The sequence below is a fragment of the Bombina bombina genome, chromosome 1, assembly GCF_027579735.1.
Source record: "Bombina bombina isolate aBomBom1 chromosome 1, aBomBom1.pri, whole genome shotgun sequence".
Taxonomy (NCBI): domain Eukaryota; kingdom Metazoa; phylum Chordata; class Amphibia; order Anura; family Bombinatoridae; genus Bombina; species Bombina bombina.
Genome location: NC_069499.1, coordinates 1,010,346,189 through 1,010,370,334, shown reverse-complemented (window position 1 = coordinate 1,010,370,334; position 24,146 = coordinate 1,010,346,189). Strand labels below are relative to the sequence as shown.

Here is a 24,146-nt window from a genome sequence, read left to right as displayed (position 1 = left end):
TAAGTATGCATCATTTATTTTGAATACATGTTATATACTCCCAGCATAGAATCCAACCATAGAAATACAGCCATGAAATAATGAGCTGTTTCTGTAACTCACAAAGTATAAAAGCTGTGTTATCCTTCAGAAGGTTACAGAATAACTGAAATATGGTTTGTTTCCAAAAACTGGCAAATGTATAACACAATTCTTAGAGTTGTATGTGCTTTTTTATTAATATTGATGGATTGAATTAATCTCAGAATTGTTCTCCAGACCAGTAATAGTGCTGAGCTACACTCCACAGAAAAGTGGTTCCATGGGAAGCTTGGAGCAGGCCGTGATGGAAGGCACATAGCAGAGCGATTGCTGACTGATTACTGCATAGAGACTGGGGCGCCAGATGGTTCCTTCTTGGTGCGTGAGAGTGAGACGTTTGTTGGTGACTACACATTATCCTTCTGGTGAGAGTGGCTTCAAGCATCTCTTCTGTTTGTGATACTGTATGAGTTTATGTTTAGCATTATGCAAAAAACTAGCATTGTATTAAAGTGACAGTGTACTGTAAAATTGTGGTCACAGTTTTCCATTTTACCTGTTGGAGTATATTAAATGGTTTTACCTTTTTCAGGATTTGAAATAGCTGCTTTTGCCTGTTGTATCCCCACCTATAAGAACATTTCAATACTTAAGTATTAGCTATAGAATATAAACAGACAGTAGTATACTTCCAGTGAGGAGTAGGAGAGAGAAGTAATGTTCATTTTCAAATGTTTGCTTCAAGTATTGCGCTTTTGTATAAAGACATAGATAAGATGAAGCATTTGTGTATATAGAAAGGGATAACATAAAGAGCTTTGATTTCTCTGCAAGCTCAGCCTATTTTAATTGGGTATAATAAAATCTAACTACTTCATGTTGTTAAAAGGAAATTACACTTAATTTTAAATCCTTTGTATTATCTTGTGTATTAACACAGTGCAGTTTATTTATTTTAGTTTTTTTTTTTTATTTATTTTCATATGTTGTGGGGTGAGGTATGTTTCATATCTTATGTTCCTGCAAACATATTATATGTATGTAGCATTATAGATCGGGCAGGATATTATAATAAAACTGCAAGTGAAATACTGCTCTTTACTGTCATAAGGTTATAGGCCAACGGTTAGTCTTTTGTTGAATATATGTAAACATGGGTACCAATTCTCTTTTGATTAGTGAATCTATTTTTATTTTTTTTCTCTGCTCAGGAGAAATGGGAAAGTTCAGCACTGCAGAATCCACTCAAGGCAGGAGGCCGGAAGTCCAAAATTCTTTCTAACTGACAACCTGGTATTTGAGAGTCTGTATGCTTTGATCACACACTACCAGCAGATGCCATTGAGATGCAACGAGTTTGAGATGAGATTGACAGAACCCGTCCCACAAACCAATGCTCATGAGAGCAAGGAGTGAGTGGGGGATTGTTTTTATAGAGAGTTGTGTGCATGCAATAAGTAAATGAGTGTATTGTTTAACTTAGTAAGAACTGAACGGTCTCTCTATGTAACATCAGTACCAATAGACTGTCTAGATGGGTACACCCAAACATTTTATTAGGATTGCCAGTTAGTGATAGCAGGATTAGTCATGGACCACATTACTTTACATTCACATTTATGCTAAAGAGAAACCTAAAAATAAAATTTATACTTCAAAATTACATAGCTAATACATTACTGTTAAGGAATTTTAATGTAACTGTATGTACAAAACAACGTTTTTGTAAAATTTGGTACAAATGCACATTTAATTATATAGTGAGAAGAGTGGAACTGCTTTTCCAATAACCGATTACTGATATCTGTTTTCTGCTTAGTAGTGAAGCCACAAAAAAGCCTTGAACCTGGGGGCCATAGTTTGGCTGGATTAGATCCTCCATTACTCTCACATTTATATGAATATACTAAAACTGAGTGTATTCATTATGCAGATGGTACCATGCCAACCTCACACGGGCTCAAGCAGAGCATATGCTCATGAGGGTCCCCCGAGATGGAGCCTTCCTTGTACGCAAGAGGACCGAGCCTAATTCCTATGCCATTTCCTTCCGGTGAGAGATAAAGTTTGTCTTTTTCATAGAAATTGTCTTTTTTGCTTCAGTCTTTAAACATGCCTTTATTCTGTCATTCTTAATAAAGTCCTTTTATTCCTTTCTTATTTGTTCAGTAAAGTTTTCTTTAATCATTAATTATGTTCATTCTTTGCTCATTTTGCTTGCATTGAATGCAGAGCGGAGGGGAAGATCAAGCACTGTCGTGTCCTTCAGGAAGGTCAGAGCGTGGTTCTGGGTAGCTCAGAGTTTGACAGTCTGGTAGATTTGATCAGCTACTATGAAAAGCATCCTTTGTACCGCAAGATGAAACTGAGATACCCTATTAATGAGGAAACTCTAGAGAAGATTGGCACTGCAGTGAGTAAAGCACGTTGCAGAAACTTCATGGAAATTTCCTCTGGGGTCCAAATATCTGACAGTGGTATTCTATATTACAGGAACCTGATTATGGAGCTCTTTATGAGGGAAGGAATCCAGGCTTCTATGTAGAAGCTAATCCTATGCCAACATTTAAGGTAGGAACTGGTGGTAAAGTCAACATATGACAAATGTATTTTATTGGACATACCCAATATTATCATTTGCACATGCCTTTCAATTTTTTGTCCCCCCCCCCCCCCCTGTATTTATGATCCTTTGTATTTTCCACCTCTTCAAGCTTTCCTTCCTGCTCTCACTCCCTTTGTATTTTCCCAGTGCTCTGTCAGGGCCCTGTTTGATTATAAAGCTCAACGAGAGGATGAGCTGACCTTCACCAAGAATGCAGTCATCCAAAACGTAGAGAAGCAAGAGGGTGGCTGGTAAGCAGATTACTAATGGTCAGCCAAGTGCTTCTCATTCTGTGTTTTATGGTCTGTCAAACTCCTCCAGCTATTGTCTTCAAAAATAATTTAAAGATGCCTACATTGTCATTATAAACCTAAGTACCTCTGTGAGTAATTAGACTGTCTTATACTTTTTGTAGGTGGCGTGGAGATTATGGAGGTAAAAAGCAGATGTGGTTTCCTTCTAACTATGTGGAAGAGATTTTAAGTCCAGCGGAGCCCGAGCCTGAACGCCAGGTAGGTTTAACATTTAGTTAGGAGTGTCCTCCACTCAATTTTCCTTCTATCAAATTAAATTTTCCATCAAAGTATTAAGAGACATTGATGCAAGGGAAGAAAGCATAATTATGTCTCTCTATAAATCCCTGGTAAGACCTTACCTTAAGTATGGGGTTCAGTTCTGGGGTCTAATTTAAAAAATAAAATAAAAAGGCATTGCAGAATTAAAAAAAAAAAATTCAGAGAAGGGCCACAAAACTATTAAAGGGAATGGAGAATTTAGACTATGAGAAGAGGTTGGCCAAACCTCTTGAGAGGTAATATGATTACTTTATTATATACATACAAGTGTTAAAGCCTGTGTACACGGGCCAAAATGTTTAAGGAAAGAAATATACCTATCCCTCTATCTATTTATCTCTATCCCTAATCCCTATCCCTCCTATACCTATCCCTCTAATCCTATCTTTACTTTTCTGCAGTGTCGGATCCCCCTAACCATCCAACCTCCCTGATACTCCCTCAAATAGCTATCTAACCCTCCCCCCTCTAACTATTGCCACCATCTTAGGTACTGGCAGCTGTCTGCCAGTGCCTATAAACCCCTTTTTATTTTTCTTTCTAATGACACGGTGAGTCCACAGATCATCATCAATTACTGTAGGGAATATCACTCCTGGCCAGCAGGAGGAGGCAAAGAGCACCACAGCAAAGCTGTTAAATATCACTTCCCTTCCCACAACCCCCAGTCATTCTCTTTGCCTCTAGTGCAAGGAAGAGATGAAGTAATTAGGTGTCCTGATTATGATTCTTCTATCAAGATTTTTTTATTTTGAAGTCTGGGCAAGATTGCTCTGGCCTTCCATCACAATTTGGGTCTAGATGTACTCCACGTTAGTCTGTGGTGGCTTTAAAGCAGTTAGGAACTTGTAAAGTGGGCTTTGCTGCGTTTTCCTAACATGTTGCTGCTGTTTTTACTCTCTTTCTTTTTACACAGGTCTCTGTGAGGAGTGGCATCCTCTCATACTTTGTGAGTCGTCTAACTGCCGGACAGCTAGAATGCAGGTAAGTGCCTTTTTGTTCTTCTGGGACTAGAAGGCTGGCACTGAAAGGATTAAGACCCTCTGCTTTTATATGGGACATATCCTTATGGATGTTTAGGCAGTATGCAGGCACATAGTCATGAGATTTGGAGATCTAGGGGTTAATTCCCTTCATAGAGAGGAAGGGGTTATCCTACTTAGGGATCAGTTGTAATTTTTAGCTTCTTCAAATTAGGCAGCATTCCCTTTTTAATGACTGAATGGTTTAAGGTAAGACTGGGTCAGGGGAGGAAGCGCGTTTGCTCCACTTTAAGGTCTGCATAGCTATTATGGGGGCTTTAAGGGACAAGCCTCATTGTGTTCTTTTATACGAGTTGTTTGCTGGCAGAGGTGCGCAACTTTCACTGAGTTTGGGGTAATTTTAGGAGCGGAGCAATGCTCTACGTTCCTCATATAACTGTGACATGCAATAAGAGTGTTCAGGGTTCCTGTGCGGCAAGATAAAGCGCAAGGTTTTCACGCTTCATCTACATGCCGTCTTCGTGTCCCCGCCTCCTTCCTTTCTGTAAGGGGACGCGCGATCTTGGGCTGCAATATCAGATGCATTAACCCCGCCTCGTTCTCTGTCCGAGAGCGGAGCGGCGTTACTGTCCGGAACGGCTCTGTGGTACTTAGTCGTGTCAAGGAAGAGGATAGTCCTGTGAGATAGAGTATCGTGGTTTTATTAAATCCGGCTCTACCTCTGTACTTATTCTATCGGGAGATCCTTTTGTAGGACTTGTTAGACTTATATTTTCGGATTCTTACTGCTATATGAGTTATGTTTTATTTCCACCATATAAGGATAAATTCCCGTGTGAATAAACTTCCAATGTCGAAATGCCAATATACATGGCATACTTCTGCCCCTGTTTAAGTTAGATTTCCTTCACTTAAGGAAATATTACCATTATTTCAATGTATAACTTGTTCTTCCGAAATATATTTTAAAAAAAAAAGAAAAATTATTTTGTTTTAAGCAAGTTTCTATACTCTTAAAGTGACAGTGTCATTTTAAAATATTTGGAAATATTTTAAGAACATTTTTAGCCTCATGTCTCCTTGGATGATGCTGTTTAGGCCTTACCACAGCTTCTTCGCAAACGTCCCAAGCCCTTTTATGGCGTCTCATGCAGTGCCCTGCGGTTCCTCTCAATCTCCTGGAGGAGTTGTTTGCTGAGAGAATTATCTGCCCAGGTGTCTTCTGGTATCTGTGGCATGATCTGCTTTTCCTATCTTAAAGGCTATTCGCAAGAGGAAACATTAGTAAATCAGATAGTAGTAGATTTTCTGCTCCGCTTGCTACGCATATTGCCCTCCTTATAGTCTGATAAGGTGGATAGTCGGTAGCATCCGAGGTTTAACTCTCTGATTCAGACAGTTTTATTCCTTCATCTGATGATGAAGTAGTTTCCTTCAGATTCAGGCATGAACACCTTTAGGAGGGGTTGGCCACCTGGTAGACTTCGACTCCCTGTCGTCGTTAATCCTCAAGAATCGAGTTCATTTTATATATACTAGGATTCGTCTAGAAAAAAAAATTCTTGTTCCGTAGACTTTTCTCAGGTATGGGAGAAGTTAAAGAAGCTTTTTCTCCCATCTCCTGTCTGTCATAAGCGGTCTCCTTTAAATAGGAGCACGACGCAGCCAATGTAGTCTAGTGGTTAGCTCAGAGGTCAGAAAATAGTGGATTTTTTCATCTTGCCTTTACTTTTTGGCATTCTACTGTTTGGCCATTCTGTGGCTCAATATATGGAGGTAATTGGTCTGATGGTTGATTCATTGGACATCATTCCTTGGCTCTATTCCATCTGAGTGTCTGCTGTTATGCATGTTCAGATAGTGGGCCAGGGGATCCTGTGACTCTGTCTTGCAGGATAGATCTTGAATTAGTGGTAGATCGCTCGCTTAGCTTGCAGGAGGTAGCAGGATTGTTACCCGCATTCTCCAGTTCTCAGGTGCTTCTGTCTTGGGGCTCATGCTTCCGGAGATTTTCCTGAGTAATAGTGACCACAGTCGCTAGTCTGTTGGATGGTAATTATGGACTTGGGAGGAGTCTGCTCTTCCCATAACCATTTTGGAGTTGAAAACTATCTACATTGCTCTGATGGCTTTGCCTCAGTTGTCTTAACCGTTTTTTCCAGTTCTGGTTGAACAATTTAGTGTGGATTGTTCAGTGGGGGGACGCTCATGTCGTCGTTAATCCGCTATTCACATTTCAGGAGTTTATACTGGGAGCGGTCTTCTTGAGCAGTCAGATTTTTCTCCCGGGGGTGTTCTCTAGGTTAACCCCCAATGAGGGGTGCTGGAGTTGGAGATGGCAGCACGCCAAGCTTCCAGGTTATGTTAAAGGTCTAGAGATCAGCAAGCTGCTCTGTTAAATTTCCTAGCATTGCCTTAGGATTCAGTCTGGCATCTGTTTCTTGGTTTGCTCCTCTTCCTCAAATCATTGTTCGTATCAAACAGGAGAGGCATAGGTAATTCAGATTCAGAGGAGATGTTATCTCTTCACCTTGGACACTGCCTCTGAGTAAGGACCTTCTGATCAGGGTCCCTTCTCTCATCCAAATTTAGTTTCTCTGAAGCTGTCTGCTTGGAGATTGAACGCTTTGTTTCATCTAAGCGTGGGTTTTCAGATTTAGTCGTTGAGACTTTGATACAGGCTGGTAAGTCTGTGACTAGAGAGATTTACCATATAGTATTGATGTGAATCCAATGGCTACTCTTGGAGTAGAGTTAGGATTTCTAGAATTTAGTTTTTTCTTCAGGAGGGTCTGGAGAAAAGTGTTTCAGCTAGTACTCTGAAGGATTTCTGCCTGGTCTATTTTGTTAAGCGTCTGGCAGACGTGCCAGACGTGCAATCCTTTTGTCAGGCCTTCGTCAGAATCAGGCCTGTGTTTAAATCTGTTACTCCACCTGGAGTCTTAACCTTGTTTTTAGAGTTTTTTTTTTTTCAGCAGGCTCCGTTTGAGCCTATGTGTTCCTTAGGTATTAAGATGTTCTCTTGGAAGGTTTCGTTTTTGTTGCCATTTCTTCTGCTCAGAGAGTCTCTGAGCTATCGGTGTTACAGTATGATTCCCCTTACCTTATCTTTCATTCGGATAAGGTGGTTCTGCTTACTAAGTTAGGTTTCCTTCCTAAGGTTGTTTCGGATAGGAATATTAATAAGGAAATCATTGTTCCTTCTTTGTGTCCTAATCCTTCTTCTCATAAGGAGCGTTTGTTGCACAACCTAGATGTGGTGCGTGCGCTGTAATTCTACTTGCAGGCGACTAAGGATTTTCGCCAGTCTCCTGTTTTTTTTGTCTGTTTCTCTGAGAAACGCAAGGACCAGAAAGCTACGACTACTTCTATTCTTTCTGGCTGAAGAGTATAATTCACTTAGCCTATGAAACTGCTGGACAGCAGCCTCCTGATAGAATCACAGCTCATTCTACGAGGGCGGTTTCTTCTTCCTAGGCCTTCAAAAATGAAGCTTCTGTGGAACAAATTTGCAAGGCTGCAACTTGGTCCTCTCTACAAACTTTTTCAAAATTTTATAAATTTGATACTTTTGCCACGACTGAGGCCTCTTGGGAGACAGGTTGTTTTTTTTCAAGCAGTGGTGCCTTCCGTTTTTACGTTCCCAGTCTTTATCATCTGTGTCCTCTAGCTTGGGTATTGATTCCCAACAGTAATTGATGATGTTGCCGTGGACTCACCGTGTCATTAGTAAGAAAACAAAGTATATTCTTACCTGATAAATTTATTTATTTCTTGACACAGTGAATCCATGGCCCGCCCTGTATTTTCTGACAGGTTTTGTCATATAAACCTCAGGCACCTCTGCACCTTGTGTTGCTTACTTTCTCTCCTTTTTCCTTCGGTTGAATGACTGTGGGTTGTGGGAAGGGAAGTGATATTTAAAAGCTTTGCTGTGGTGCTCTTTGCCGCCTCCTGCTGGCCAGGAGTGATATTCCCTACAGTAATTGATGATGATCCGTGGACTCACCATGTCAAGAAATAAATACATTTATCAGGTAAGCATAAATTTCTTTTTTTTTTTCTGTAGTGTAGTGGTCCCACCACCTCCCCCCTACTGTGATCGCCATTTAGATACCCCAAATCCCCTTTTCTGTAGTGTAGCTGCCCCTCATCCCTCCCTGTCCCTTTTTTTTCTTTTTTTCTATAGCGTATGGCTGCTGAGCCACCCACCCCCTCCCGCCCACATCTCCCACCAGCACCATCAGAAGATTGTTACAGGTGGTGACACACACAGTGTCACAGTCTGTAACGATCAAGCATCTGCCCTCATATGGAGGTGGAGCACCGATCACGCTCACGCTGTGGTTAAGGCCAGGTGTGTTTGTCAAAGCCCAAATACAGAGTTGATTGGAAGCTCTGTTTATTCCAAGGCAGTTGTTTGTGACAAGAGGTCACATTTTAAGGCTGGAGGAAAGGAGATTTAATCTCCAGCAATATAAACATTTTTTCCACTGTAAGAGCAATCAAATTGTGGAACATCTTGCCTAAGGAGGTAATGAATGCCAATACCTTATATAAACTTAAAATGGCTTAGATACATTTCTGGCTAGAAACAGAATTCAGAGATATGATTGCTTGTGTTAAATTGGCTTTTTAATGGTATAAATGTAAGCTCAGTTGGAGCTAGTTTATTTTAAATGGATAAGGATCTTTATAGGTTGAATTTCGATGGACTTCTGTCTCCTTTCAACCTCATTTACTATGTTACTATGTAATGATGGTTAACATAAGTTGGCGTATACACAGTAAAATATGCTTTTATATTTTTTATATATAAATATTTATAATGTGTATGTTATTCAATATCTGTTTTGATATTTTAGAGTAGAAAGATGGATTGGATAGTGGGGAATTTTAAACAACTTTCCAATTTATTTCTATGATCAATTTTGCTTAGTTCTTCATATCCTTTGCCCTAAGTGAGCTCAGGAGCGTGTACGTGTCTATAGCTATCTAGCAGCAGTGTTTGCAACCTTGTTCATTGTAGTGTTAAACAATTCTGCAAATACTGCTGCCACAGCCTGATTAAGACACTTGCACTTTCCTGAACTCTTATCAGTCTACCTGGGTTTATGCTTCAACAAATACAGAGAGAACAAATCAAATTTAATGTTAAAAGTAAATTGTAATCTCTATCTGAATCATAAATGTTTTGATTTTGACTTTACCGTCCCTTTAAAACTATTATTTAGCTTTAAACCTAATATATTTAACCCCTGTGTAGTTAGTGAGCTCTAGAGCCGCGATGCACTATTGGATCTAGCTGAACACTTCTGTTAAGTCAGTTACAGGACACATGTGTGTAACTAGCAATCACCAGCTTGCTGCCAGTAGTGCATTGTGCTCCTGAACCTATCTAGATATGCAATATAAACAATTCTCAGCACACCATTATTATACATACAAGTAGTATCAAAGTTTATTCAATATTATAAATAAAAGGAATAATTGGCATTTAAGGGGTTCCTTATCACTTTATCAGGGAATGGACATGCTTTGGACAACAGAGTGCATGACCTTATTAAAGGGCCAGAAGTGTATCATTGCTGAATTGTGACCATATATTTATTATTGTTCTGGACAGAGTGATACCATCACTTCTGTGTGACATTAGATCATTACACATTTTGTATATTATACCTAGGACATTTCAAAGATGGACTAACCCTATGTTTATAACATCTTAAAGGGACAGTTTCTATTTGCACTTGGATTGAGTCTTGAAGCTATCAGCATTTTAGACATATTATATTGTTAAGGAAACGCCCTCTTTTTTTTGATGGTGATGATGGGTGGCCCTCCCTTAGGACGCCTAGGGAGATTTGTTTTTTTTCTGTGGATGGAATAATTGTATGAATGAGGAGCGTTTTGGGCATATTTTGTGAAAATATATTCCTTTATTTATACTATTGAATAAACTGATACTTGCATGTATAATATTGGTGTGCTGAGAATTGTTTATATTGTTTGGGTATGATGGCAATACTTTCTTTTGCACCCTAAGATATTTTAAAAAGGTAGAATATGTGAATTTAGTAGTGCTGTCACTCCTGATAGGAATACTATCTAGATATGCTTTTCAACAAAATTTAAACTTTCATGTCCCTTTATTCATCCCCTTTTATCAATGCATTTTTTAGAGGCATAGACACTGCTCACATATTACTCATATAGCAAAAGTGACCACACTTGGATGCATTAATAACCAGATCTGTAGCTTAATATGTTGACATACATTTAAGCATTATTCATTAAAATGACTGCTGCTATGAATTCTAAAAATGCTTTTTTAATCTTAATTCCCTGTGCCAAGCACAGAGGTGTGTGAGAATAATTTTAATTCTTTGATCAAAGTATTTTGATTTCATGTTTATGACTTTATTTTTTATTTTTTTACAGCACTTAGATGAAAACAGCCCTCTGGGAGACCTGCTGGGAGGGGTTTTGGATGTACCTTCTTGCCAGATTGGTAAGGCAGATAAAATAGATTAGATCCTTCTACATACAATGTACAAGCTGTTACTTCTACAGCTGAGTTTGGTGCAAAGGTAAATGATAAAATTAGGGTGCTTAACTGTGCCTGTTTTATTTAGCTATAAGACATGAAGGTGTGAACAACCGTCCTTATGTATTCTCCATAAACGTGCTATCAACGACGTGTTGCCCACTCGATGTGGCAGCCGACACACTTGAAGACATGCATGACTGGGTGAGGAAAATCCGTGAGGCAGCTCAGACGGCAGATGCACGGGTATGTGAGCAGGCAATCTCCATTTTATGTATTATACCTCTCCCTTTACTAGTGTGGCATTATCTGCATTTCACTGATACAATGACCTTTCTGCAGCTAACAGAAGGGAAGATCATGGAGCGTCGGAAGAAGATTGCCTTAGAACTGTCTGAACTTGTTATTTATTGCCGACCAGTGCCTTTTGACGAAGAAAGTAAGAGAATTCTTTGAGTTGGGTGGGGAATTTTCTCCAATGATTTATTTTGGTCTGGTCCTTGGTGCCCTGATGGTTTCTCTTCTGAGATTTAGGTTTCTGTTTTTGTTTTTTAAACTATGCAGAGATTGGCACAGAAAGGGCCTGTTACCGTGACATGTCATCCTTCCCTGAAACAAAGGCTGAGAAGTATGTCAACAAGATGAAAGGAAAAAAATTTCTGCAGTATAATCGGCGCCAGCTTTCACGTATCTACCCCAAAGGCCAACGTCTCGACTCATCTAATTATGACCCCATGCCCATGTGGATCTGTGGCAGCCAGCTGGTTGCTCTAAATTTTCAAACACCAGGTACATGATATTAATCAGAGTGTCCCTTTAAAGGGACATGAAATCCAATATTTTTATTTCATAATTCAGAGAGAGTGTACAATTTTAAACAACTTCCCAATTTGTCTTATCAGATTTACTTAATTTTCTTGGTTTAAAAATAAAATAAAAAAATCAGGCTCTGGAGCGTGCACGTCTGACACACTATGGGCTCGATTTATCAAAGCCCTACGGCTGCAAGTTCTCACAAGAACTTGCTCGCCGTAATTTAACAAGCAGCGGTCACCAGGCCTCCGCTTCCCTAACCTCTTTGCCACTTCTAAGGTGGCGAAATTCAATCTCCGCTGTCTAGTCCGACCGAGGACATTGACAGCTCCTGCCTGCACGTTATTGGCTGTGCGCGGGATTGCACGCGAGTGCACAATTGCGCTCATGTGCAATGGTGATTACCTGCGGGTAATTTCGCCCCGCCTCAGATTTGATAAATCTAGCCCTAAATATCAGCACTTTTGCAAGAATTTAATAGGTTATAAGAGAGTGCCACCTAATGTTGAATGTATTTATTCACTAAAGAAATAAAACACTTGTAGTGGAAAAACTGACAGCAACAGCTATCTAAACCAAAATAAAATGTATAAAGTAATTTATTAGTAAAATATATATTTGTACAGATGAAGAAAAATCTCACAATAATAGGTATCTCATACAGAATGTGTATGTTACGAAATAAACATATACATGTAACAGAATCAAAATGTGGATAAAAACTGCATACAATGTATATAAAAATGGTATAATACAATGTAAAAACACTTTAAAAATTAGCAGCAACACTTTCCTGGCCAGACCCTTCTATACAGATAGATATTTTACTAATAAATTACACTATGCATTAAATGTTTTGTTTTGTAATAGATTTATATATACTGACTTTAGCGCTGTCTTTATTTGTACTTTTGCAAGAATGCTTTTAACAGTGTTATACATTGTAATGTCACTGCTGTTATCCAATGCTTTAACAGTGTTATACATTGTAATATCACCGCTGTTATCCAATGCTCAAAAACATTCTTGCAAAAGTGCTTGCCTATACTGCTTTTGATACGTGCACATGACCTACCTAGGTATTCTCTTCCAACAAATAAAATAATAAAACAAAGTAAATTTGATAATAGAAGATATATATATATTAAAGTGTATGCTCTATGTGACTCATGAACGAAAATTTTTGGGTTTTATGTCCCTTTTTTAAGTGAAAATAACATTTTCTTTCATGTAATTAGCAAGAGTCCATGAGCTAGTGACGTATGGGATATACATTCCTACCAGGAGGGGCAAAGTTTCCCAAACCTTAAAATGCCTATAAATACACCCCTCACCACACCCACAATTCAGTTTTACAAACTTTGCCTCCGATGGAGGTGGTGAAGTAAGTTTGTGCTAGATTCTACGTTGATATGCGCTCCGCAGCAAGTTGGAGCCCGGTTTTCCTCTCAGCGTGCAGTGAATGTCAGAGGGATGTGAGGAGAGTATTGCCTATTTGAATGCAGTGATCTCCTTCTACGGGGTCTATTTCATAGGTTCTCTGTTATCGGTCGTAGAGATTCATCTCTTACCTCCCTTTTCAGATCGACGATATACTCTTATATATACCATTACCTCTGCTGATTCTCGTTTCAGTACTGGTTTGGCTTTCTACAAACATGTAGATGAGTGTCCTGGGGTAAGTAAATCTTATTTTCTGTGACACTCTAAGCTATGGTTGGGCACTTTGTTTATAAAGTTCTAAATATATGTATTCAAACATTTATTTGCCTTGACTCAGAATGTTCAACTTTCCTTATTTTTCAGACAGTCAGTTTCATATTTGGGATTATGCATTTAAATTATTCATTTTTTCTTACCTTCAAAAATTTGACTCTTTTTTCCCTGTGGGCTGTTAGGCTCGCGGGGGCTGAAAATGCTTCATTTTATTGCGTCATTCTTGGCGCAGATTTTTTTTGCGCAAAAATTCTTTTCCGTTTCCGGCGTCATACGTGTCGCCTGAAGTTGCGTCATTTTTTGACGTTATTTTGCGCCAAAAATGTCGGCGTTCCGGATGTGGCGTCATTTTTGGCGCCAAAAGCATTAAGGCGCCAAATAATGTGGGCGTCTTATTTGGCGCTAAAAAATAAGGGCGTCGCTTTTGTCTCCACATTATTTAAGTCTTATTTTTTCATTGCTTCTGGTTGCTAGAAGCTTGTTCTTTGGCATTTTTTTCCCATTCCTGAAACTGTCATTTAAGGAATTTGATCAATTTTGCTTTATATGTTGTTTTTTCTCTTACATATTGCAAGATGTCTCACGTTGCATCTGAGTCAGAAGATACTACAGGAAAATCGCTGTCTAGTGCTGGAGCTACCAAGCTAAGTGTATCTGCTATAATTTTTGGTATCTGTTTCTCCAGCTGTTGTTTGTATTGCATGTCATGACAAACTTATTAATGCAGATAAAATTTCCTTTAGTACTGTTACATTACCTGTTGCTGTTCCGTCAACATCTAATTTTCAGAGTGTTCCTGATAAACATAAGAGATTTTATTTTTTAAATCCATTAAGAAGGCTATGTCTGTTATTTCTCCTTCTAGTTTACATAAAAATCTTTTAAAACTTCTCTTTTTTCAGATGAATTTTTAAATGAACATCATCATTCTGATACTGATAATGGTTCTTCTGGTTCAGAGGTTTCTGTCTCAGAGGTTGATGCTGATAAATCTTTGTATTTGTTCAAGATGGAATTTATTCGTTCTTTATTTAAAGAAGTATTAATTGCATTAGAAATAGAGGATTCTGGTCCTCTTGATACTAAATCTAAACGTTTAAATAAGGTTTTTAAATCTCCTGTAATTATTCCAGAAGTGTTTAATCTCCCTGATGCTATTTCTGAAGTAATTTCCAGGGAATGGAATAATTTGGGTAATTCTTTTACTCCTTCTAAACGTTTAAGCAATTATATCCTGTGCCATCTGACAGATTAGAGTTTTTTTGGGACAAAATCCCTAAGGTTATGGGGCTGTCTCTAATCCTGCTAAATGTGCTACTATTCCTACGGCAGATAGTAATTCATTTAAGGATCCTTTAGATAGGAAAATTGAATCCTTTCTAAGAAAAGCTTACTTATGTTCAGGTAATCTTCTTAGACCTGCTATATTTTTAGCGGATGTTGCTGCAGCTTCAACTTTTTGGTTAGAAGCTTTAGCGCAACAAGTAACAGATCATAATTTTATAGCATTATTATTATTCTATAACATGCTAATAATTTTATTGGTGATACCATCTTTTGATATCATTAGAGTTGATGTCAGGTATGTGTCTCTAGCTATTTTAGCTAGAAAAGCTTTATGGATTAAACTTGGAATGCTGATATGTCTTCTAAGTCAACTTTGCTTTCCTTTTCTTTCCAGGGTAATAAATTATTATTTCAACTGTTTCTGGAAGGAAGGGAACTTTTTTACCAAAGGATAAAAAATCTAAGGTAAATTTAGGTCTAATAATCATTTTCGTTCCTTTCCTCACAATAAGGAACAAAAGCCTGATCCTTCATCCTCAGGAGCAGTATCAGTTTGGAAACTATTTCCAGTTTGGAATATATCCAAGCCTTATAGAAAACCTATAGCCAGCTCCTAAGTACCCATGAAGGTGCGGACCTTATTCCAGCTCAGCTGGTATGGGGCAGATTACGTTTTCTTCAAAGAAATTTTGATCAATTCCGTTCTCAATTTCTGGTTTCAGAACATTGTTTCAGAAGGTACAGAATTGGCTTCAGTTAAGGCCTCCTGCTAAGAGATTTTTTTCTTTCCCGTGTCCCAGTTAACACAGCAAAGGCTCAGCATTTCTAAAATGTGTTTCAGATCTAGAGTTGGCTGGAGTAATTATGCCAGTTCCAGTTCTGGAACAGGGGCTGGGGTTTTATTTTATCTCTTCCTTGTACCAAAGAAGGTCAATTCCTTCAGACCAGTTCCGGATCTATCAATATTGAATCGTTATGTAAGGATACCAACATTCAGTTTCTGTAGGACTGTCCTGCCTTTTGTTTAGCAAGGGCATTATATGTCTACAATAGATTTACAGGATGTGTATCTGCATATTCCGATTCATCCAGATCACTTTTAGTGTCTGAGATTCTCTTTTTAGACAAGCATTACCAGTTTTTTGGCTCTACCGTTTGGCCTAGCCTCAGTTCCAAGAATTTTTTTCAAAGGTTCTCGGTGCCCTTTTTTCTGTAATTAGAGAACAGGGTTTTGGTATTTCCTTATTTGGACGATATCTTGGTACTTGCTCAGTCTTCTCATTTTCGAAGAATCTCATACGAATCGACTTGTGTTGTTTCTTCAAGTTCATGGTTGGAGGATCAATTTACCAATCAATTCATTGATTCCTCAGACAAGGGTAACCTTTTTAGGTTTCTAGATAGATTCAGTGTCTATGACTCTGTCCTTGTCAGACAAGAGAAGTTTAACATTGATATCAGCTTGTCAAAACCTTCAGTCACAATCATTCCCTTTGGTAGCCTTATGCATGGAAATGTTGGGTCTTAGGACTGCCGCATCAGATGCGATCTCCTTTGCTCGTTTTCACATGCGACCTCTTCAGCTCTGTATGCTGAACCAATGGTGCAGGGATTACTCACAGATATCTCAATTAATATCTTTAAACCGATTTTACGACACTCTCTGACATGGTGGACAGATCACCATCGTTTAGTTCAGGGGGCTTCTTGTTCTTCCGACCTGGACTATAATCTCAACAGATGCAAGTCTTACAGGTTGGGGAGCTGTGTGGGGGTATCTGACGGCACAGGGGGTTTGGGAATCTCAGGAGGTGAGATTTCCGATCAATATTTTGGAACTCCGTGCAATTTTCAGAGCTCTTCAGTCTTGGCCTCTTCTGAAGAGAGAGTTGTTCATTTGTTTTCAGATAGACAATGTCACAACTGTGGCATACATCAATCATCAAGGAGGGACTCACAGTCCTCTGGCTATGAAAGAAGTATCTCGAATTTTGGTTTGGGCGGAATCCAGCTCCTGTCTAATCTCTGCAGTTCATATCCCAGGTATGGACAATTGGAAAGCGGATTATCTCAGTCGCCAAACGTTGCATCCGGGCGAATGGTCTCTTCACCCAGAGGTATTTCTTCAGATTATTCAAATGTGGGAACTTCCAGAAATAGATCTGATGGCTTCTCATCTAAACAAGAAACTTCCCAGGTATCTGTCCAGATCCCGGGATCCTCAGGCGGAGGCAGTGGATGCATTATCACTTCCTTGGAAGTATCATCCTGCCTATATCTTTCCGCCTCTAGTTCTTCTTCCAAGAGTAATCTCCAAGATTCTGAAGGAATGCTCGTTTGTTCTGCTGGTAGCTCCGGCATGGCCTCACAGGTTTTGGTATGCGGATCTTGTCCGGATGGCCTCTTGCCAACCGTGGACTCTTCCGTTAAGACCAGACCTTCTGTCTCAATGTCCTTTTTTCCATCAGGATCTGAAATCCTTTAATTTAAAGGTATGGAGATTGAACGCTTGATTCTTGGTCAAAGAGGTTTCTCTAACTCTGTGATTAATATTATGTTTCAGGCTCGTAAATCTGTATCCAGAGAGATATGGAAGACTTATATTTCTTGGTGTCTTTCTCATCATTTTTCTTGGCATTCTTTTAGAATACCGAGAATATTACAGTTTCTTCAGGATGGTTTAGATAAGGGTTTGTCCGCAAGTTCCTTGAAAGGACAAATCTCTGCTCTTTCTGTTCTTTTTCACAGAAAGATTGCTATTCTTCCTGATATTCATTGTTTTGTACAAGCTTTGGTTCGTATAAAGCCTGTCATTAAGTCAATTTCTCCTCCTTGGAGTTTGAATTTGGTTCTGGGGGCTCTTCAAGCTCCTCCATTTGTACCTATGCATTCATTGGACATTAAATTACTTTCTTGGAAAGTTTTGTTCCTTTTGGCCATCTCTTCTGCCAGAAGAGTTTCTGAATTATCTGCTCTTTCTTGTGAGTCTCCTTTTCTGATTTTTCATCAGGATAAGGCGGTGTTGCAAACTTCTTTTGAATTTTTACCTAAGTTGTGAATTCCAACAACATTAGTAGAGACATTGTGGTTCCTTCATTATGTCCTAATCCTAAGAATTCTAAGGAGAAATCGTTGCATTCTTTGGATATTGTTAGAGCTTTGAAATATTATGTTGAAGCTACTAAATCTTTCCGAAAGACCTCTAGTCTTTTTGTTATCTTTTCCGGTTCTAGAAAAGGCCAGAAAGCTTCTGCCATTTCTTTGGCATCTTGGTTGAAATCTTTAATTCATCTTGCCTATGTTGAGTCGGGTAAAACTCCGCCTCAGAGGATTACAGCTCATTCTACTAGGTCAGTTTCTACTTCCTGGGCGTTTAGGAATGAAGCTTCGGTTGATCAGATTTGCAAAGCGGCAACTTGGTCCTCTTTGCATACTTTTACCAAATTCTACCATTTTGATGTATTTTCTTCTTCTGAAGCAGTTTTTGGTAGAAAAGTACTTCAGGCAGCGGTTTCAGTTTGAATCTTCTGCTTATGTTTTTCATTAAACTTTATTTTGGGTGTGGATTATTTTCAGCAGGAATTGGCTGTCTTTATTTTATCCCTCCCTCTCTAGTGACTCTTGTGTGGAAAGATCCACATCTTGGGTAGTCATTATCCCATACGTCACTAGCTCATGGACTCTTGCTAATTACATGAAAGAAAACATAATTTATGTAAGAACTTACCTGATAAATTCATTTCTTTCATATTAGCAAGAGTCCATGAGGCCCGCCCTTTTTTGTGGTGGTTATGATTTTTTTGTATAAAGCACAATTATTCCAATTCCTTATTTTATATGCTTTCGCACTTTTTTCTTATCACCCCACTTCTTGGCTATTCGTTAAACTGAATTGTGGGTGTGGTGAGGGGTGTATTTATAGGCATTTTAAGGTTTGGGAAACTTTGCCCCTCCTGGTAGGAATGTATATCCCATACGTCACTAGCTCATGGACTCTTGCTAATATGAAAGAAATGAATTTATCAGGTAAGTTCTTACATAAATTATGTTTTTTTTATATACATATCAACAATTCCATACTTTTATTGCAAAAGATCAGAATACAAATAAACATTTTAAAAGCATTTTGTTCTTGCATTTGTTTTACAGTCAGGGACAAAGCCTCATCTCATTTTCTGCTGCAAATTAAATGCAGATAAAAATAAGTTACAACAGACATGGAACAATCACTGAGTAGAATGTTAGTCTTGTGAAGTCTTGTCTATGCACTCCCATTTGTCACCGGGATCAGAAACAAAAAATAGAACACAATTCTCAGTTAAATTACATAAAAGTAAGCAAAAAAAATAATAAACATAAACCTGTATTGCAATTTTTTTTTATTACACATAATTTAATTTATATTAAAGCCTCTAAGTGTTGCATGTCCCTTTATGGATAGCAGGTGGATATGTGCATGGAATACATATTAAGGCTCTATAAATGGGTGAACATTAGCATCAGTGTTTGTAGTTTTTTTTTATACATTTTATGTCTCCATAATGACTTTGCCTTGGATTCTGTTGCATTTAGTTGCTCCCTGCTTATAGACCTTTGCAGACATATTATGTTGGCCTTTTCTATAAATCTCATAACCTATGTTTAATTCCTTCCTTGTCAGCCAGTGCTAGGCTCTGACACAAGCCTCTCTTTCTGTCCTAGATAAGCCTATGCAGATGAACCAGGCACTGTTCCAATCTGGTGGGCGATGTGGGTATGTCCTTCAGCCGAACAGCATGAGGGATGATGTATTTGATCCATTTGATAAAAATTCCCTCCGAACTCTAGAGCCAGTAATCGTGTGTGTTGAGGTGAGCAGTTGAACATACTGATACAGGAGTCAAAATTAAACTTTCATGGTTCAGAGAGATCCTATTTACTTAACTCTCTAGGCTAGGTGTCCTTTATTAAAAAAGCATAGCTAGGAGCTCAGGAGCAGCAGTGCACTATTGTGAGTATTGGGAGCTAGCTGGTGATTGGTGGCTGCACACACCTGACTCATCACTCATTGGCTCACCAGATGTTCAGCTAGTTCCCAATAGCACTTTGCTGCTCTGGAGCCGATTTTAAACCCCCTTTTGAAGGGGTTAAATAGAGTTATATGCAATTGCGCAATAATGCTCTAAAACATTAGAACATTTTACTTTTGCCCTTGTATGTCCCTTTAATGTGTGTGCTAATTACAATTTATGGATTGTTTTCTATATTTAGTGTTGCTTGCCTGAATAAGTAATGAATGGTTTAAAGATATAACAGACATGTATATGGATTTCATATCTTAGTGTTTTCACCCAAATATTAAAGGACCAGTAAATACAGTAAATTTACATAATCAACAAATGCATGATAACAAGACAATGCATTAGCAATAAGCCTGAACAGCAAATGAGTAGTAGATTTTTTTTCTGACAAATTAAAAGTTTTGTCTTTCCACTCCCCCTGTATCATGTGACAGCCATCAGCCAGTCACAAATGCATATACGTATATTCTGTGTATTCTTGCACATGCTCAGTAGGACCTGGTGATTCCAAAAGTGTAAATATAAAAAGACTGAGCACATTTTGTTAATGGAAGTAAATTCAAAAGTTGTTTAAAATGGCATGCTCTATCTGAATCATGAAAGTTTAATTTTGGCTTGAGTGTCCCTTTAATCATTTACTGACCATTATCCCTTCAATACAAAATAAAATACCTCTTAAAGGGACATAACTCAAATTTTCTTTCATGATTCGGATAAAACATAAAATCTTTAATAACTTTCCAATTTTCTTCTATTATCAAACTTTCTTTGTTGTCTCGTTATCCTTTGTTGAAAAAGCAGGGATGTAAGCTCAGGAGTGTGCACGTAACAGCTATACATTTGCAAGAGCACTAGATGGCAGCACTATTTCCTGTCATGTAGTGCTCCAGACATGTGCACGCTACCTATCTAGATATCTCTTTTGATCATAGAAGTTAATTGGAAACATTTTTAAAGTTGTATTTTCTATCTGAATGTTTGATTTCATGTCCCTTTTAACATGTTTAAGCATAGTACAACTGTTTAACTAAATGTGTATTTTATCATTGTGTGTCATGTAGCGGGATCAGGCAAAGTGCATCATATGGGAGATTAAATTCTGAGTGTTACGTGACTCAGCTGTAAAGGTCCCAAGTGGTACTTCTACTATGTGTTTAACCCTGTTGTGGTGGGAAAACATATAGAAGTGCGGGGTCCATGGTCTTAACATTACATACTCTCATTCATTAGAACATGTCATTTTTCATCTATAATGGCCCTTTAATATTAGGGGACTAGAAACTGTCACGCATGAACAATTACATATGCAGATACACCTTGTTCTTATTGTGCTTGTTTTTTTTTCTCTCTCTGTACTCTGTCAGATTTTAGGTGCACGACACCTTCCCAAAAATGGAAGAGGTATTGTTTGTCCTTTTGTAGAGGTGGAGGTCTGTGGAGCAGAGTATGACAATGCCAAGCTGAAGACCGAGTTTGTAGGTGAGACCGTGAGCCTCAACAATTTCATACCACTGGGCTAACCAGAGAAAATATTTGGTATATTTCTTGGACCTTCTATTGTAGTACAGGAGTTTCTCCTCAACATCCAGAACTGTGCACAGCGAAATATCTCAAAAGGCAAAATTTGTGCTTCTAAAAATTCTTTGAGGTGCCCGGCCATTCTTCTTAGATAATCTCACCTGAGCAGAGAGCGTTAGATTATTGGTCACCTACCTAGTAACTTGTCACATTTCTATATAATATAATACATTCATAACCTGTTCTCTGCATGCTAATGTGCCTGCTGCATACAGGCTGCCTTTCATGGTCAGAGTGTTCAGAGCATGTGATGGTCATATTGGCTGGGGAATAGATTCCAGTATATACAGATACAGGTGTATATTGTAAGTGCAGGTCACTTGGGGGTATGAAAGGCAGCCTACATGCAGAGGTCTCAAAATGCAAAGGAAGGCTGCTAAAAGGGACTGTAAAATGTTTAAAGGGATATTTCTGCTGTACTGCTATAGAATGACATATCCACCAAGTCTAAAACATTTTAAAATCAAGTTAACATATTTGCAGCATTTTATCTGAATAGCCCATCCATCATTTGGCTTACTTGGGGGAGCCAATCCGGGCCTTAGTTGGCAGACAACAATGCTAGCCAGGGTCATATTTCTAGTATAAAGTGAATTGTTTAGTAGTTACCTGTTAAAGCCAACTAGGGAAATATATGTAGCTGTGTTCACGATGATAAATCTGCAGAGTGTTTTTCCAGGTCTGAGATTTATAGAAGCCACAATTTTCAGAGCTAAATTATATGGAAAGGTAGCAACATAAAAAATGAAATTATATTGCAAATTTGTTATACTAAACCTAACCAAACATTTTATATTAAAAACTCAAGGTTTTTACTGTCCCTTATTTAAAATGCAAAAAAATAATAATTAAGAGACTGCCACACATACACTCCCACCCCTATTACGTTGCACCCTCAATGTGTCCTAGATTGTGACATGCAAATGTTGGGAGGTGTTGTTGAGGGATGTAATACAGAACAAATGTAATTGTTGATTGGAAGAAATAATTCAAAGCAGTTAAAGGGACAGTAAACCTTAAAAATAATGTTATATAATTCTGCACATAGTGCAGAATTATATAACATTATTTAAGTGCTATAGTTCTAAAACCCTTTTCTCCAACATTGGTGTGTCCGGTCCACGGCGTCATCCATTACTTGTGGGATATTCTCCTCCCCCACAGGGAAAGGCAAGGAAAGCACACAGCAAGAGCTGTCCATATAGTCCCTCCCAGGCTCCGCCCCCCCAGTCATTCTCCTTGTCGCTCTGAACAAGTAGCATCTCCTCGGGGATGGTGAGGAGTTTGTGGTGTTTAAAATATGGAAAAAATATATCTGTTGGTGTGAATCCAAGGGATTCTCCTGGAGTAAGATTAAAATTCCTAAGATTCTCTCCTTTCTCCAAGAGGGTTTGGATAAAGGGTTGTCAGCGAGTTCTCTAAAAGGACAGATTTCTGCTTTATCCGTGTTGTTACACAAACGACTGGCAGCTGTGCCAGATGTACAAGCTTTTGTACAGGCTTTGGTCAGAATCAAGCCTGTTTACAGACCTTTGACTCCTCCCTGGAGTCTAAATTTAGTTCTTTCAGTTCTTCAAGGGGTTCCGTTTGAACCCTTACATTCCATAGATATCAAGTTACTATCTTGGAAAGTTCTGTTTTTGGTTGCTATTTCTTCTGCTAGAAGAGTTTCTGAACTATCTGCTTTGCAGTGTGATCCACCCTATCTGGTGTTCCATTCAGATAAGGTTGTTTTGCGTACCAAGCCTGGTTTTCTTCCAAAAGTTGTTTCCAACAAGAATATTAACCAGGAAATAGTTGTTCCTTCTTTGTGTCCGATTACCAGTTTCAAAGAAAGAACGTTTGTTACACAATTTAGATGTAGTCCGTGCTTTAAAGTTCTATTTAGAAGCAACAAAGGATTTCAGACAAACTTCTTCTTTGTTTGTCGTTTATTCTGGTAAGAGGAGAGGACAAAAAGCTACTGCTACCTCTCTTTCTTTCTGGCTGAAAAGCATTATCTGATTGGCTTATGAGACTGCCGGACAGCAGCCTCCTGAACGAATCACAGCTGACTCTACTAGGGCTGTGACTTCCACATGGGCCTTCAAGAACGAGGCTTCTGTTGATCAGTTATGTAAGGCAGCGACTTGGTCTTCTCTGCACATTTTTGCCAAAATTCTACAAATTTGATACTTTTGCTTCTTCAGAGGCTATTTTTGGGAGAAAGGTTTTGCAAGCCGTGGTGCCTTCTGTTTAGGTAACCTGATTTGCTCCCTCCCTTCATCCGTGTCCTAAAGCTTTGGTATTGGTTCCCACAAGTAATGGATGACGCCGTGGACCGGACACACCAATGTTGGAGAAAACAGAATTTATGCTTACCTGATAAATTACTTTCTCCAACGGTGTGTCTGGTCCACGGCCCGCCCTGGTTTTTTAATCAGGTTTGAAAAATTTCTTTCTCTATACACTACAGTCACCACGGCACCCTATAGTTTCTCCTTTTTTCTCCTAACCGTCGGTCGAATGACTGGGGGGGGCGGAGCCTGGGAGGGACTATATGGACAGCTCTTGCTGTGTGCTTTCCTTGCCTTTCCCTGTGGGGGAGGAGAATATCCCACAAGTAATGGATGACGCCGTGGACCGGACACACCGTTGGAGAAAGTAATTTATCAGGTAAGCATAAATTCTGTTTTTTACCTTTTAATATGAAAAAATATGGCGCTTTTACAGACCCGCTCTCTGCTGAGCGGGTCTGTTATATTTTGTCAGCGCATCGGGCCAGCTGTATAGTCACAGCCCGGCCCGACCGCGCCATAAGACTAAGTGCAGCTCGCTCCTGACAGGAGCGAGCTGCACTTAGTGCTATGGCGCGGTCGGGCCGGGCTGTGACTATACAGCTGGCCCGATGCGCTGACAAAATATAACAGACCCGCTCAGCAGAGAGCAGAGAGCGGGTCTGTAAAAGCGCCATATTTTTTC

At 39.0% G+C, this 24,146-nt stretch overlaps 1 protein-coding gene across 3 annotated transcripts in view; it reads left to right on the top strand.

The window, feature by feature from the left end:
* Window positions 1-24,146, top strand: part of PLCG1 (phospholipase C gamma 1) — a 167,813-nt gene that overhangs the window by 130,941 nt on the left and 12,726 nt on the right. For all 3 annotated transcript variants that reach the window (XM_053714432.1, XM_053714364.1, XM_053714504.1), the window contains 13 exons: window positions 259-446; window positions 1,233-1,433; window positions 1,955-2,074; window positions 2,254-2,434; window positions 2,515-2,592; window positions 2,774-2,877; window positions 3,042-3,138; window positions 10,626-10,695; window positions 10,820-10,977; window positions 11,074-11,170; window positions 11,296-11,520; window positions 19,249-19,397; window positions 20,972-21,086. In XM_053714432.1, the coding sequence (XP_053570407.1) occupies window positions 259-446; window positions 1,233-1,433; window positions 1,955-2,074; window positions 2,254-2,434; window positions 2,515-2,592; window positions 2,774-2,877; window positions 3,042-3,138; window positions 10,626-10,695; window positions 10,820-10,977; window positions 11,074-11,170; window positions 11,296-11,520; window positions 19,249-19,397; window positions 20,972-21,086 (1,783 nt within the window). The remainder of the gene's footprint in view (window positions 1-258; window positions 447-1,232; window positions 1,434-1,954; window positions 2,075-2,253; window positions 2,435-2,514; window positions 2,593-2,773; window positions 2,878-3,041; window positions 3,139-10,625; window positions 10,696-10,819; window positions 10,978-11,073; window positions 11,171-11,295; window positions 11,521-19,248; window positions 19,398-20,971; window positions 21,087-24,146) is intronic.